This window comes from Scylla paramamosain, chromosome 3 (assembly GCF_035594125.1).
Source record: "Scylla paramamosain isolate STU-SP2022 chromosome 3, ASM3559412v1, whole genome shotgun sequence".
Taxonomy (NCBI): Eukaryota; Metazoa; Arthropoda; class Malacostraca; order Decapoda; family Portunidae; genus Scylla; species Scylla paramamosain.
The window spans coordinates 22,984,568-22,998,622 of NC_087153.1; the positions used below are offsets into that span (position 1 = coordinate 22,984,568).

Below are 14,055 nucleotides of genomic sequence, written 5' to 3' on the forward strand. Positions count from 1 at the left end.
AAAAATTATTGATTTGTCATTGTGAAGTTACTTGAGGTTTTATTGACTTGTGTTATGATGTGGAGTTATTGCTTGTTATTACCTGCATGTGTTTTTGGAATAATCATTTACTGGTTAATAAATAATTATAGTTTTTCTGAACTGCATTTATGGCTTACCCCACTGTGAACCCATAATGTAATCACTTGGTAATTTGATCTTAGTCGTGAGGTGTTGTTGCAGTACTTGGTGAGTACAGAGATGTGTGCAGCTCTTGTATAACACTAATTCAGTTACAGGTGAGTTAGGGGATTACACTTCACCAAAACCTTTACCAAAACCGGGAGCTCCCAAAACTACCTCTGCTGAATCAACTGACCAACAACAACTTTCCTCCACCACCTTCCCCCACTTCCAAGTGTCACTAAGCAACCTTCTCATAACATAACATCTTGCTTATAACTTTTATCCAACTGCACAATTCATGTATATGTACATATATATATAGTACATATATATGTATATATTTGTAAATGCACTAAATCCATCATACATCTAAACACTACACCAATCCAACAAAATTCACTCTGTGATGGCTTCATGATGGTCCTTTTTTCATCAAGCAATTTGCAACTTGTTTCTTGGTGTCTACCCACTCCACTGACATCATTTCTTTCCTTTCTACATTTCCTTTAAGCATGCCATATTGATTATAAAATGTTTATCTTCCACCTCTTTTGTGGACCTCAGGGCATCAACTTACTATCCACAAAGCATTTTCTAGCCACATCTTTGCCTATAAAATTATGATTTTTCTCATGTTTTCTCTCAGCTACTTCTAAAATGCTAATGTTTCAGCAGCCAGTGTCGATTCTATGACTCCACTTACTTTCTTGGATTTCCATACTATAGGGTATTTCTTGCCATTTTCATCTACTAGAAAAGTAATATATCCACCTTGAGACCCACAGTCACTAAGATTTGCAAATGATGCATCACCACAACATTTCAGATATAAACTTCTTGTAAGTACCAAAAGAAACATGCTCACTTGGTCCATCTTTACTCTCTTAAACACTTTGTTGCCTCAATTATATCTCCTACTGTCCACTTTCCAAATCATGTACTTAAGGAATACACATCAAATGAAATATCAGGTCTTGTCTGTGCCCCAATCCAATTGAGTTGGCCCACAAATGACTTGTACTGGTGCACTCCTTCCTCACACAAATATGTTTCCTTTCTTTGACTCCTCTTCTGACTTATTTCCACTTGAAGAGATTTTATACAGCTCTCCTGATCTAATAACATCATTACTTTGTTTTATATTAATTCCCACATACTTCCAACTGACCAGAATCAGTGGTACCCACAAGAAAATCATTTGTCAGTTTTGATAACACTTATTCAAATTGGTGTGTGCCTTCCCTACCAAATTCATCTACATGAATACATAGTATTCCTTCCAATTTGTCACATATGCTGAACATAAAAATTGCTGGATCATGCTTAGATGCTCTTAAGTCATGGCTCACCAACTCATCCCTCACTGTCTCACACCCGGCTCTGGCAGCATCATTCAGAATATATATTGTTTTCTTCAATTTCCACTCCATGCCATTGAAAAACTCAGGTGATGGATGTAGCAACACTTCCTGAGTGTTGGGTGATCTTGCAAAAATGCTGCCTTTATATTAATAGTATGATATTTTCATTTCACCATCATCATAACTGATAATGCCATCCTTAGCACTTCCTTAATGCAAGTAGGTGACTCTGTAATTATATGGTCCTCATGTTCTTCAAATCCTTCTTGTCTCATTTTCAGCCAGCATCTCCTCATACTCTACTGACCACTTCGCACCACACACTTACATTACACCCTGTGTCCAACATTGCACATCCTATTGTCTTCTCTTAACCTTCTTGTGTTACTGTGGTCCACAAAAAAAAAAAAATTAATTAATTAATTAATCAATAAATAAATAAATAAAATTTCTTGGTGCAACTCTTTGTTATCCATTTCTTTTCTTTTGTCACAATCTCTGACCCAATAATCCTGATACCATATTTGAATCATCCAATGTCATATCCCACAATCCTCCAATTTCTCCTTTGATATCTGCCAGTACCAGATCTATTGTACCTTCTCTCCCAGGTTCTAACATAACCTCTTTGGTTTCCATAAGATGTGACATGACATCCTCCTTACTCTTCATACTGCAATCATCTGTTGTTGTCTCACCTTCTTTCATTCCTGCTTACCAGGAAGGTTCTTCCTTCACCTATACTTCATGAACAAAATTGTAACTTGAAGCACCAGCACTGGTATTGCTCTTACCTCTTTAAATGACACTGGTTTTGTTAAAGCCATTACCTAATCCCTTTGAACTTCTATCAATTTGCAGTTTTTGACTAACATGTCTCAATTCCTGACACATCCCTCAAAATTTTGATACACCAAAAACTTTATATCTCCTCTTTTTTGGTTCTTTTAGGAAGGCTTCATCAAGTTTTTCTAAGAGAATTTCCAGTCCATCATCATTCTTTTCGTCATCAGTATAGACTTGATTGGTCACTTCTCTAGCTTGACTTTTCCATGTATGATGGACTGCCAGTGCTTGCTTGTTCTTACTTAAATCTGTTATTTCTTTCCACATCAAAACATCCTCCTTCCACTGTTCATAGTTATTTATATCTTCCAACACTAGAGGATTCTTGATCACAGGCACCATGTTGAGTGAACCTACCATAAATATGGCAATACTTGACTAGAGTAACAAGGTAACCATGCTCTGCTACCACTGATAGTCAGCACTGACAGTGACATGACATGTAAATGCTAACCATAAAAATGACACATAAATGGCATACGCAGCAATGTGGTACAGAGGTTGTCCGAGTTACAAGGTAACTGAGTTATGAATGTTCAGATACAAGCATCTACTCATAAAAATCTACTTGCTCTCAATATTGTTCCCTTTGCTTACCAAAAATTCAAATTGAGAGAGAGAGAGAGAGAGAGAGAGAGAGAGAGAGAGAGAGAGAGAGAGAGAGAGAGAGAGAGAGAGAGAGAGAGAGAGAGAGAGAGAGAGAGAGAGAGAGAGAGAGAATGTGCAAGAGAAAGAGGGAGAAAAAGAGACATCTCATTTTAACCTGGGTTGTATGCCTGGCATATCTGAGTCTTGCATTTGGCAGAAGCCTCAAGCCTATCACTACTCAGAAGCAGCACATCACCCATAAGGCAAGGTGCTCTCTCTCTCTCTCTCTCTCTCTCTCTCTCTCTCTCTCTCTCTCTCTCTCTCTCTCTCTCTCTCTCTCTCTCTCTCATGGTATCAAGTATCAAGTTAGCATTACATTGTTTGCAGAATGTACACTTTTTTGTACCTAAAAAATTACAATGACAACTTACAAGGAGCCTTTTTGAACATATCTTGCTAGTAACTTGAACACCCTCTGTACAGTGGAACCTCGGTTACCGAACACCTCTCTTTTCAAACAAATCAGTTTTCAAACAAAATTTTGAACTTGTAATTGCTTTGATTGCCATGCCATAATTTGGTTCTCAAAGTTACTTGATTTCAAATATTAAAAGACAAAGCAAAAGCTGCCATTTATTACTAATTTATAGCTTCTATAAATATTTCCTTCATTTTTATATATTTGGAGGAGAGAGACAGTGTGTAAGACAGTAATTTAATCTTTGAAATAAAGTAAATGTGATCCTGTTGAAGACCTTTGATGCAAATAAAGTGTCTTGGCTAGCTCAGGAGTAATCCCATCTCCCAAGCCATCTGTGGCTCTCTTGATGATCCCACAATGCCATCACTACTGCACAACTGCATTTTCCCAGTAGCTTTTCCCAGCAGCAAAATGTCTAAGTGTTATGATCACCTTCATTTTGGTGGTAAGTGGGTTGCTCTGTCACTCTGGAAGACTTTTCTCACTAGATCAATGACAAACAGAATACCTGCATGGTCTAAACAATATCTTTGGATTAGTTCTGTCACTAAATTTATTCAATACACACTTTCTGGATAAATCATATCTGAGCTGGAGATGTTGTAGCAGAGGGAGCATCTGTCATAAGCCACTAAGACAGGGTGGACAGGTTTTTGGGAATGGATTAATCCATTTTACATCAATTCCTACAGGGAAAATAGTTTCAGCTTTCAAACATTTTGGATTTCGAACAGTATTCAGTAATGAATTAAGTTCTTGAAACGAGGTTCACTGTATCCCTACTTTTTGGTGCGGTACTCATGGTGGAGTCGGGTGACTCATTGAACTCTCCCACAAGTTGAACAACCCAAAACACAGAGCCAACCAATACAACACACAATCTCCTCCACAGCAACAATTCATACACAGACAGTATCCAGCACCACCACAGTACCAAACCTACACAAATTGACATCAAATCCTTCAACAAAACCTTCACCAAAACCAGGAGCTCCAAGAACTACCTCTCTGCCAAATCAGCTGACCAACAACAACTTTCCACCACCACCTTCTCCCACTTCAACAGTGTCACTAAGCAACCATTTCATTACTATCTTGTTTACAACTTTTATCCAACTGTACAATTCATGTACATGTAAACCAAATTCTTCAATTGGCTTTTTTCTTTCTCTAAATATCAATCTCATAAAAATATTCTAAATTCCAGACACTAAACTGCCACTAACCAGTCACTCACCTTGGGTTGGGGAGCCTTCCTCCGTGCCACCATTGCTATTAGTGGTTGCTGAGGTGCTGGATGTTACAGACCCAGCTACCACACCAACAATGGCATAGCCAACTGTCACAAAGGCCAACTTGGCTAATTTTAAAACCACTAGAAAGGCTGATCTGTGGAGAAATTGGATCATTAATACTTTTCACAAATGTTAAATTATGAATATTTGATGAGAGGCTAAATTTCCAGAATTCAGCAGTTTGTTATGGAAAAAAGCTATCTTCCTTTGGGCAGAGCAACATGATGGCATCTTACTATATAGCTAATGTCAAAATACATTTTTCCAATACACCCAATAATATCCTTGAGTAATTTTACTTTCAAAATCCAATCTCATAATACTCTGAAGAAAAAGAATCACAATTAGAGAAACAACAGCTTATCACAAAAAATACTATTTACTTAAAAAGTCTAACTGGCAACAACACTTTCCTTAATCATCTTCCAGACACTCACCTTTTAGTTGGCATGTCTGTGTTGGAGAGAAAATTGTTCTTAGCCAACACATCTATAATAATCTTCACTCCTCCACTCTTCATGAAATTGTACTGGAACTCGAGGGCCTTCTCTGCCATGGGGTTGTGGGCTGGCATAAGCAGTGAATACAGCACCTGTTCCAGGAAACACCTCTCATGAGATTAATTCTCTATCATCTTATGGTACCCCTAAACAATATGAATAATGATTTTAAATAATTTTTCAAGTTCAAGTAATTACTGAATTATAATTTAAAAAATAGTACAAATGAGTAAAATTTTCAATCTGTTTAACCCTAAATCAAGGAAGGATTCAAAGAGAGAGGTCTTTAGTTTTGCTGTTACTTACTTGAAGGTTATAGAGAACTTGTGAAGGTGATGAAGAGAAGACAATGTTCTCAAGGGAAGGAGATAAACTCTGGTCCCCAACCTTGGCATGTTCCAAGCAGATAGTTCGTAGGTTGTTGACTGAGAGATAAAGTTCCATAAAATTAGAATATAAATACACCAATTCAATATCTTTTGTTAAAATGGCTACTACTGCCACTTCACAAATTAATAATTCTGATAAACCCAATTCTCAGTGATCAATATGCTGAAAGGATTTAGTAAGCTGTCTCCATATTTTATCCCATACCATTAAATTGTTTAGAGTTTCATTTTCCTTGCCCTCTAACAGTGAATTAGGTAAAGATGCAGACTTAAAATTTCCCACAAAGACTTCTGCAATATTTTCCAACAGACTGAGAAGTTCTTCTGTTTTGTGTAATACTGATCAAGTTGATAAAGATCCAGTGAAAGCCAATCAATATACCTGTAAATTGGTCAGCAGGCATGATATTAAGGAGTGCCCGGGCACTATCTCTGAGCTGTGGCAGCTGTAAGGTGCAGCCCAGGTCAGCTAACTGGAGCAAGAATTGTGTGTACTTTGGTTGTGCAGACATTATCTGAAAACCAGATGTGATAAATTAACAAATAAACAATACATAAAATATAAAGTATGGCATCTCTTAAGGGAAGTGTTGCATTTAATTTTTTTGAAAATATTTTTAAAAATCTAAAAAAAACTTTTACATGTTGTGGATCCCTTCAGCAAGTTTGTGACAGGACATTGAAGAGAGAGAGAGAAAAAATTACTTATGGCTGGTTTTTGGTCATCACTCATTGTCATACCCTGTATGTCAATAAAGTCATGCTTCAAATTCCTTTTCTGCAAACAAAATTCATAAAGAAAGCTCTTATGATATGCACTGGCATCTAAAGGCAAAGTTGCATCTGCCAAGGCCATACACAGAGGTTTGTTGCAGCCTCACCAAGAAACAGAGAGATAATGTGTGTTTTTAATTGTATCTCAGCTTTCCACTTTTTTTCTTTTCCCTACAGTATTTTGTAATCTTATAATTAGGTAGTTTTCTCTATCACCTTCATCACTATGCTTAAGATATCAAGACATGAAGTGACTCAGAGGTCAAAAGTGGAGGCTATAAACATGCAAAGGCATGAAAGCACATGATGCAGCAACCATCAGCCTCCCACCACAATCACCACCACCACCATCCCCACTTCTCCCAACAACCTAATCTTCCCCTGCATCAGCAATAATCTCCACCACAACTGTTCATTTAATAACTCCTCAAAAACCACACCTTTTTACTACTGCCACACTTACCACAGCACTACAACCTCAATGACAGTAACACAAGGCAGTAACATTACACTTAAGGGGCTAAGTGTAATGGATATGGAGTAACTCTGCAGGGGCTGCAAGAAAAGGTGGAAGATAGTGAAGGAAAGTTGGAAAGGACAGTATGTGAAAAACTGGAGGAAATGAGAAATGCCTGGAAGAATGAACATGAGAAAGAAAAAGTTAGCTTCACAGAGGTGGTTAAAAAACAAATACAGGAAAAGACCAAGGACATAGTAATTCAGGTAATTAAAGAAAAGGAGGTTTTGGTGAGACACAGTGGATAGTAAGTGCATGGTCTTTTTCAGACTGCAAGAGGAAAAAAAACCCAGTTAAGTTTGTGAGAGGGAAGAGAAGGAGTTGGTAAGGAATATTATTACAATGGTCCAAGATGAGGAACAGTAACTGGAATGAGAAGTGGAAGAAGCATATAGAATTTGAAAATATAGTGAGGGAGGTAAAAGATCGTTAAAAGTGAGAATGAGAACAAAGTTGCAGTAGAGGAGATCCTAGCGAGAACCAGGGAGCTGGCTGAAAGTTCAGAATACAAGAATATTTGGGTAGAAAGACATGAACTTGGCAGAAAGGGAAAAAGAGATGGATCTGAGAAATTAAACTAAGAAAAAAAAAGAAAAAAAAAAAAGAGGACAGAAACCAAAAAGAGGAAATTTTTTGGGAGGGTACTAGATATGAGACTGAAGAAATGGTATATTCAGGAAAGGGAACAAGAAATTAAGGAACCACAGCAGCAGACAGAGAAATTACAAGTGGTGGGAGGAGTAGTACATTAAGAGTAATGTATACAAACATAGCTTACTTTCAGGTGTACTGGAAGTGAGAAATTACCTGAAGAGATTATCTAAGATTACCTATGTGTTGTACCTAACTGAAACAAAGTTAAAAGGGAAGTCCACTTAAACTTTACGGAAGAGGGATATAATTATTGGAGGAGATGGAAAGGGAAAAGGAGGAGTACTGATAATGGTTCAAGATGATATATATGTGGAAGAAATGCAATATGAAGATGGCATGGTGGAGGTCTTAAGTATAACAATAAGGACCAGTGGGAGAGAAAGGAGGAGAATTATATTAACATGTGCCATGGAAGACTAATACATGGAGGCTGGAGCATCACAAGGAAATGCAAAAGGGAGTATTGAAGTGCCTGGATAATATGATAAGGAAGGACAGTAAAAATACTACTAGTGAGGGACTTTAACTGCAAAAATGTTAGCTGGGAGGAGATGAAAGTTAATGGAAATGCTGGACAGTGGAGCGAAGAAATGCTACAGTTAGCTATGGTGAATACAATGGCCTAATGGATGGAGGAATTTACAAGATACAGAGGGGAGGAGGAAACATCTATGCTAGACCTGGTGTTCACAAAAAATCGGAGTTCTGTCCAACCATTAAATACTTAAGCCCAATGGGAAAAAGTGACCATGTGGTGTTAGGAGTGGTAATGCAAGATTAGGAGGTTCTACCATGTAAGGAGGATTATAAAAATGGGAGATTAAATCATGCAAAAACAAATTTTGCAGAGTTAAGAAAATTCTTTGGAGTACTGATTGGAAGGGACTTATGGAAGGCAAGACTGTGCAAGAGAAATACAACACATTCCTGAAAAAGTACATAGTATGCAGAAGTATGTACCTGTATATAAAGTAAGGAGGAGCAAACATATTTGGTATAATGCAAGATGTGTGGAAGCTAAGAAAGAAAAGGATATAGCTTGGAAGAAACTGAAGAAGCAAAGAAATGAAAATAATAAAGAGCAGTATAAGGAGGCAAGGAATGAGTATGTTAGAATGAGAAGAGAGGAGGAGAAACAATTTTAAAGGATGTGGTAAATGTGAAGAGGACCCCAAGCTCTTTTTACAGGTATATCAATGAAAAGATGACAAGCAGAGAGACCATTGACAAGATAGTAAAGGGAGAAAGGATATAGTGGAAGAGATGAGTGAAATTATGAATGAGAGTTTCAGGTGTATTCAATGTGGAAGCAGACTTTACAGAACCAAATGAGGAAGTGCAGTAGAGGGTATTACAGGAAGTCTTGGTGTAAAAACATGAAATTGGTAAATTGTTAGAGAAGTTGGATGTCAGGAAAGCATTGGGGCCTGATGGAGTGTCAGGTTGCTCACTAAAGGAATGTAGGGAACAAGTGGTGGAGCCAATCTGGGATATGATTAGCAGCTCACTGACAGAGGGAAGAGTACCAAGCGAGTGGAAGAGAGCAAATATAGTGCCAATACACAAAGTAGGAAAGAGGACTGAGCCACTAAATTATAAACTGGTGTTGCTAACTAGTGTTGTGGGCAAGCTCTGTGAAATAGTGATCGAGGAAAAGTGGGTGAAATATTTAGAAGAGAACCAAGTTATAACAAACAGCCAATTTGGTTTCAGAGAAGGAAGGTCATGTGTGACAAATTTACTAAGTTTCTATACAAGAGTTAAAGATGAAATACAAAACAGAGATGGGTGGATAGATGCAATGTGCTTGGACATCAAAAAAGCCTTTGATAAAGTTCCACATAAAAGACTATTGTGGAAGATGGAATATATAGGAGGACTGAGAGGGACAATGCTAAAATGGATGAGAGACTACTTAAAGTAAAGGATAGAGAAATGAAAACTGTGATCAAGGACACCTGTTCAAGTTGGAGTAATGCAACAAGCGGAGTACCACATGGGTCAGTGTTAGCACCCATTATGTTCCAAACATACATCAATGAAATGCAGGAGGGTTTGACCAGTTATATTAATCTGTTTGCTGATGATGCAAAATTGTTAAGAATAATAGAGAGCCATGTTGATTGTATAGAGTTGCAAAGAGATATTGACAAAATTTATGAGTAGAGCAAGAGGTAGACATTGGAATTCAATACTAAGAAATGCCATATGATGGAAATGAGAGAATAACAGAAGACCTGCATGTGACTATAAAATGGGGGATGGAATAATAGTGAAGAGCAAGGAGGAGAAAGACCCAGGAATGATTATTCAAGATACTCTGACACCAGAATGGTATGTAAGTGACATATTTGGCTTGACATACAAGATGTTAACAGATATTAGGGTGGCATTTCATTACATGGATAAGACTAAGATGAAAAAATTGTAGCCACTATGCTATGTCCCAGGCTGGAATATGCAGCAGTGGTGGGGTCGCCGCTCATAAAGAAAGATATAAAGAAGTTGGAAAAAATTCAGAGGGTAGCTACAAAGATGGTACTGGAGCTGAAAGACCTAACGTACAAAGAGAAATTGAAGGAAATGGGACTGCCAACTTTGCAAGTTAGAAGAGAAAGAGAAGATCTAATAATGATGTATAAAATAGTTAACCACATTGAGAAGATAGACAAGCAGGACCTGGTGTTGCTGAAAGAAGATGAAGCTGGACAGACAAGAGGGCACTCAAAGAAGGTCAGGAGTCAGTGTTTGAGGGACATCAAGAAGTACAGTTTTTGAAACAGAATTGTGGATATCTGGAATGGCTTAAACGAAGAGGTTGTTACAGCAGCAAATGTGCATAAACTTTAGGAAATGCTGGATAAATATAGATATGGAGACAGGGCACTATGAGCCCTACTTGAACCCTTTATTATATAACTAGGTAGTTACAACTAGGTAAATATAAGGTGCTTCAGAGAAAATTTGTCTTCCCACCAAAAATAGAAGATGGAAAAAACTTTTTCTATTACACAAAAAAAAAAAAAGTTTAGTTAGAAGTGCCTATGTCATATCTGAACAGCAACTCTAGATCTTGGTTTCTACAAGAGTGAGCTGCTCCCAAATAACATGTAATATTTGTATTGTACAAAACAATCTTCTGATCTCTATAATTTCTAATTGCAGCAAAGCAAAAGCAAGTATTATTCAGCGACTCAAAAATTCAATTCTTCCATCTATCAACTCAGTGCAATCCTCCAGAGCACTATCCCCTCTTCCTCAATGGCAATCAACTGTCCCCCACCTAACCTAACCTAACTAGTACTCTTAAAATGAAAACTTCACATCTCATCTCTAGCCAAAATAGCTATGAAGTTAGGCATTCTAAATCACCTCCACCATTTTTGTTCACCCCCCTCCTCCCAGCTACTAAATCAGTAGAGGGGCTTTATCCACTCATGTATGGAGTGCAGTTCACAAATATTGGGGAGTTCCACTTATACCACTTTTTTAGACAAGATGGAATCAAAAACATTTTGTTTGATCAACTCTTCTCATCAAACTGACTCTCTTCTGCCTCTTACTCACCATCTCAGTGTTGCATCTCTTGCTACTTTCTGATGTTCCTAACTGCTTGCCTCCATGGCCCCACTGCACAACACTTTCTAATTTCTCTCATCCCTATTCTGTCCAGCTCTCTAATACAAGAGTAAACCACTATTGTCAATCATTCATCCCTTTTCCAGCATACTCTGGAGCTTCATGCCTGCTTCTGTATTTCCTTCTTCCTATGACTTGAACTCTTTCAAGGTTTCAATTTTGGAGGATCTATTTTCACTTCACCTCTCTTTTGGGACAGAAACTCTTAGAGGGCCTATTTTTTGACATCTTTTGTTGCCCTTGGCCACTGCCCCTCTAATATATATATATATATATATATATATATATATATATATATATATATATATATATATATATATATATATATATATATATATATATATATATATATATATATATATATATATATATATATATATATATATATATATATATATATATATATATATATATATATATATATATATATATATATATATATATATATATATATATATATATAATTCTACAGCTGAACAAAACAGAAATTCAAACTTTGTTCAGAAGTTTAAAGATGCATATTTGGTTGTTTTCATTATTGCAAACCAATGGATAACAAAATTTACAAGGATGACAGATTTACACTGATTTTTCGCATATGGATTGAGCTGTAGTTCCAAAAAGTGATGATAATTTTGCCAAATGAATATCATTGACAAAAAAAAAAAGTAATAATTAAGAAACAGTGTGATGCTCCCCTTAAAGAGGATTGAGGAATAAATTGTGGTAAATAAGAAGTATAGGAAGTTAGAGAGAATAGGATGAAACAAGATAACAAAAACTAAATGGGCAACATGAATGCTTTGAAGGTGAAAACAATTGCTCCTGTATAGTGGGATTACAAGTGTAAAGCGCCTGACATGAAAAATGAATAAAGAAAGAGGAATTAATTGCATTTATAGAGAGAGGAAATGTAAACTCTTTACCAATAGCCAAGCCCTTAAAAGGAGTTCCTATCAAAGGTCAAGAATAAATACATAAAAAGATTGACAAAAAAAGAACAGTAAAGATAGAACTATAAGGTGGAATCAAAAAGTTCTCACACTGTCTGCCTGGAGAACTAAACAAATGAATGACATGGTCAAAGGCAGATGCATTTTGTTTCACAACCAGTTTTTTTGTAAGTTAGCATATGTGCATTTTTCCTTTTTGTGGTTATCCTCAAGGATGGCAAACTTAAAGAAGAGCAGATCATCAACAAATTTTCCTTCAAAGTCAGCAAAACAATGACAGACCCGTGAAGCCAGTGAGCAAAAAACTGGAATAAAAAATCATACAAAAAAAAGTATTGGAAACTAAGACTTGAAACTTTCCAGACTATTTTGAATCATCATTACAAAGTCTGTACACAGAAAAGGATGCCCTAGGTTATTACATAATGATGCTATGGCATATTTTGCAATTATTTGTTCTAGAGCATACACTAATAACTATCCAAAAGTAAAGTTACTTGGGCTGTGGAAATTCATTTGTCATCCAAATGTTTCACTATTTTGTTTTCTTTTAATTTGCCATATGTAATAATATGTCACCACATCATGTTATGCAAAAAACATAACTGATATTTTTCACTTTTTCCCCATCCTGTCTTTATAAAAAAAAACTTGTCATAAAATATATATACTGCATTTTCCAAGTTGATTTTATGGAAATATTTAAAGGTAAAAAATCATGTTTTAAGTTATGGCCATTTAAAGATTAAAGTGTCTTTATCTCTTCTATTTATTAAACAATTTCAATATTTATATATGTAAGTCATGAACACAAATACAAGAAGTACTGTAAGAATCATCATATTATTCCAATATTTACTAATACTTGTCCCAGGCCTTTTATCAGTTTCCCTAGGGGCACAGAAATGCAGTTACAGATGATACCAAACAGTCCATTTTTTCACACCTTTGCTGGTATTTAGTAAATACTTCACTGATGGATGCTCTTAGAATGTCAATTCACAAGGTAACACTTTCTTATTACCACCAATGGATGCCTTTCATTCCTTTTATAATCCATTCTTCACCAAACACTGATCTTCAATTATGTTGGTAAGAGCACACACCCAACACCATATGTCGTTCCTTCTCTTCTCTTCCTTTCCTCTTGCAATTTTCATATTTTCTTCACTTTCCTTTATTCCTTCTTGTCAGTCTGTTTTGCGATGGCATATGCCATATCTCCAACACTTTCCACCATAGACACCTGACAACCCAGGCTGAATTTGCCGTCTCCTCTTCCAATTCCATAACACATTCTTTTCATTGAAAAGAACTTTGTCTTGGGAATTTTGTTCAATATTACACTGTGTAAGGATTCATTTGCATTCTGCTCAACAGTGCACTGGTAACTATCTGCTGGTACACTGGCAAGATTTTCCATATTACATCTGGCCGTAAGTTCATGTGGATGTTGCTTTTATGATCTGAGATAACTTGATTATTTGCCTTTGCCCTCTGTGCAAAGCAACAGGAGTCTTTTTCAGGTGGACATGAGCTGTAATGAGGTAAAGCATCAGTACTAAAGCAGCATTGCTGGGTGGCATAGATGGCCCTCTTTATTTCCTCTTCAATGTTGTTGTTCTTGATGGTGGCATAGAAATAACCTTGAAGCTTCAAGATCTTATCTTTTATTAAGAGTCCCCTCCTTGCCTTTTATTGCCATTCCTGATTTGCTACAAATATCTAAGAAGCCTTTCCCGAGATGTTTTGCAACATCATTAGTGCTCTCTTCCTTTTCTCTATGTACCCCCTTCTATATATGGCTTCATATCTTATACAGCATTAGCCCTTTGAATCACCATCTGAAATCAGTCATATACCTGAAGCCACACTTTTCCACTGATCTACTCC

General features: G+C 36.6%; 1 protein-coding gene across 5 annotated transcripts in view; it reads right to left on the reverse strand.

Moving 5' to 3' along the window:
- LOC135092995 (probable ubiquitin carboxyl-terminal hydrolase FAF-X) overlaps nucleotides 1-14,055 on the reverse strand; it is a 301,879-nt gene that overhangs the window by 171,487 nt on the left and 116,337 nt on the right. For all 5 annotated transcript variants that reach the window (XM_063991852.1, XM_063991861.1, XM_063991828.1 and 2 more), the window contains exons 22-25: nucleotides 6,008-6,140; nucleotides 5,543-5,661; nucleotides 5,174-5,328; nucleotides 4,679-4,830 (exon numbers count right to left, since the gene is read on the reverse strand). In XM_063991852.1, the coding sequence (XP_063847922.1) occupies nucleotides 4,679-4,830; nucleotides 5,174-5,328; nucleotides 5,543-5,661; nucleotides 6,008-6,140 (559 nt within the window). The remainder of the gene's footprint in view (nucleotides 1-4,678; nucleotides 4,831-5,173; nucleotides 5,329-5,542; nucleotides 5,662-6,007; nucleotides 6,141-14,055) is intronic.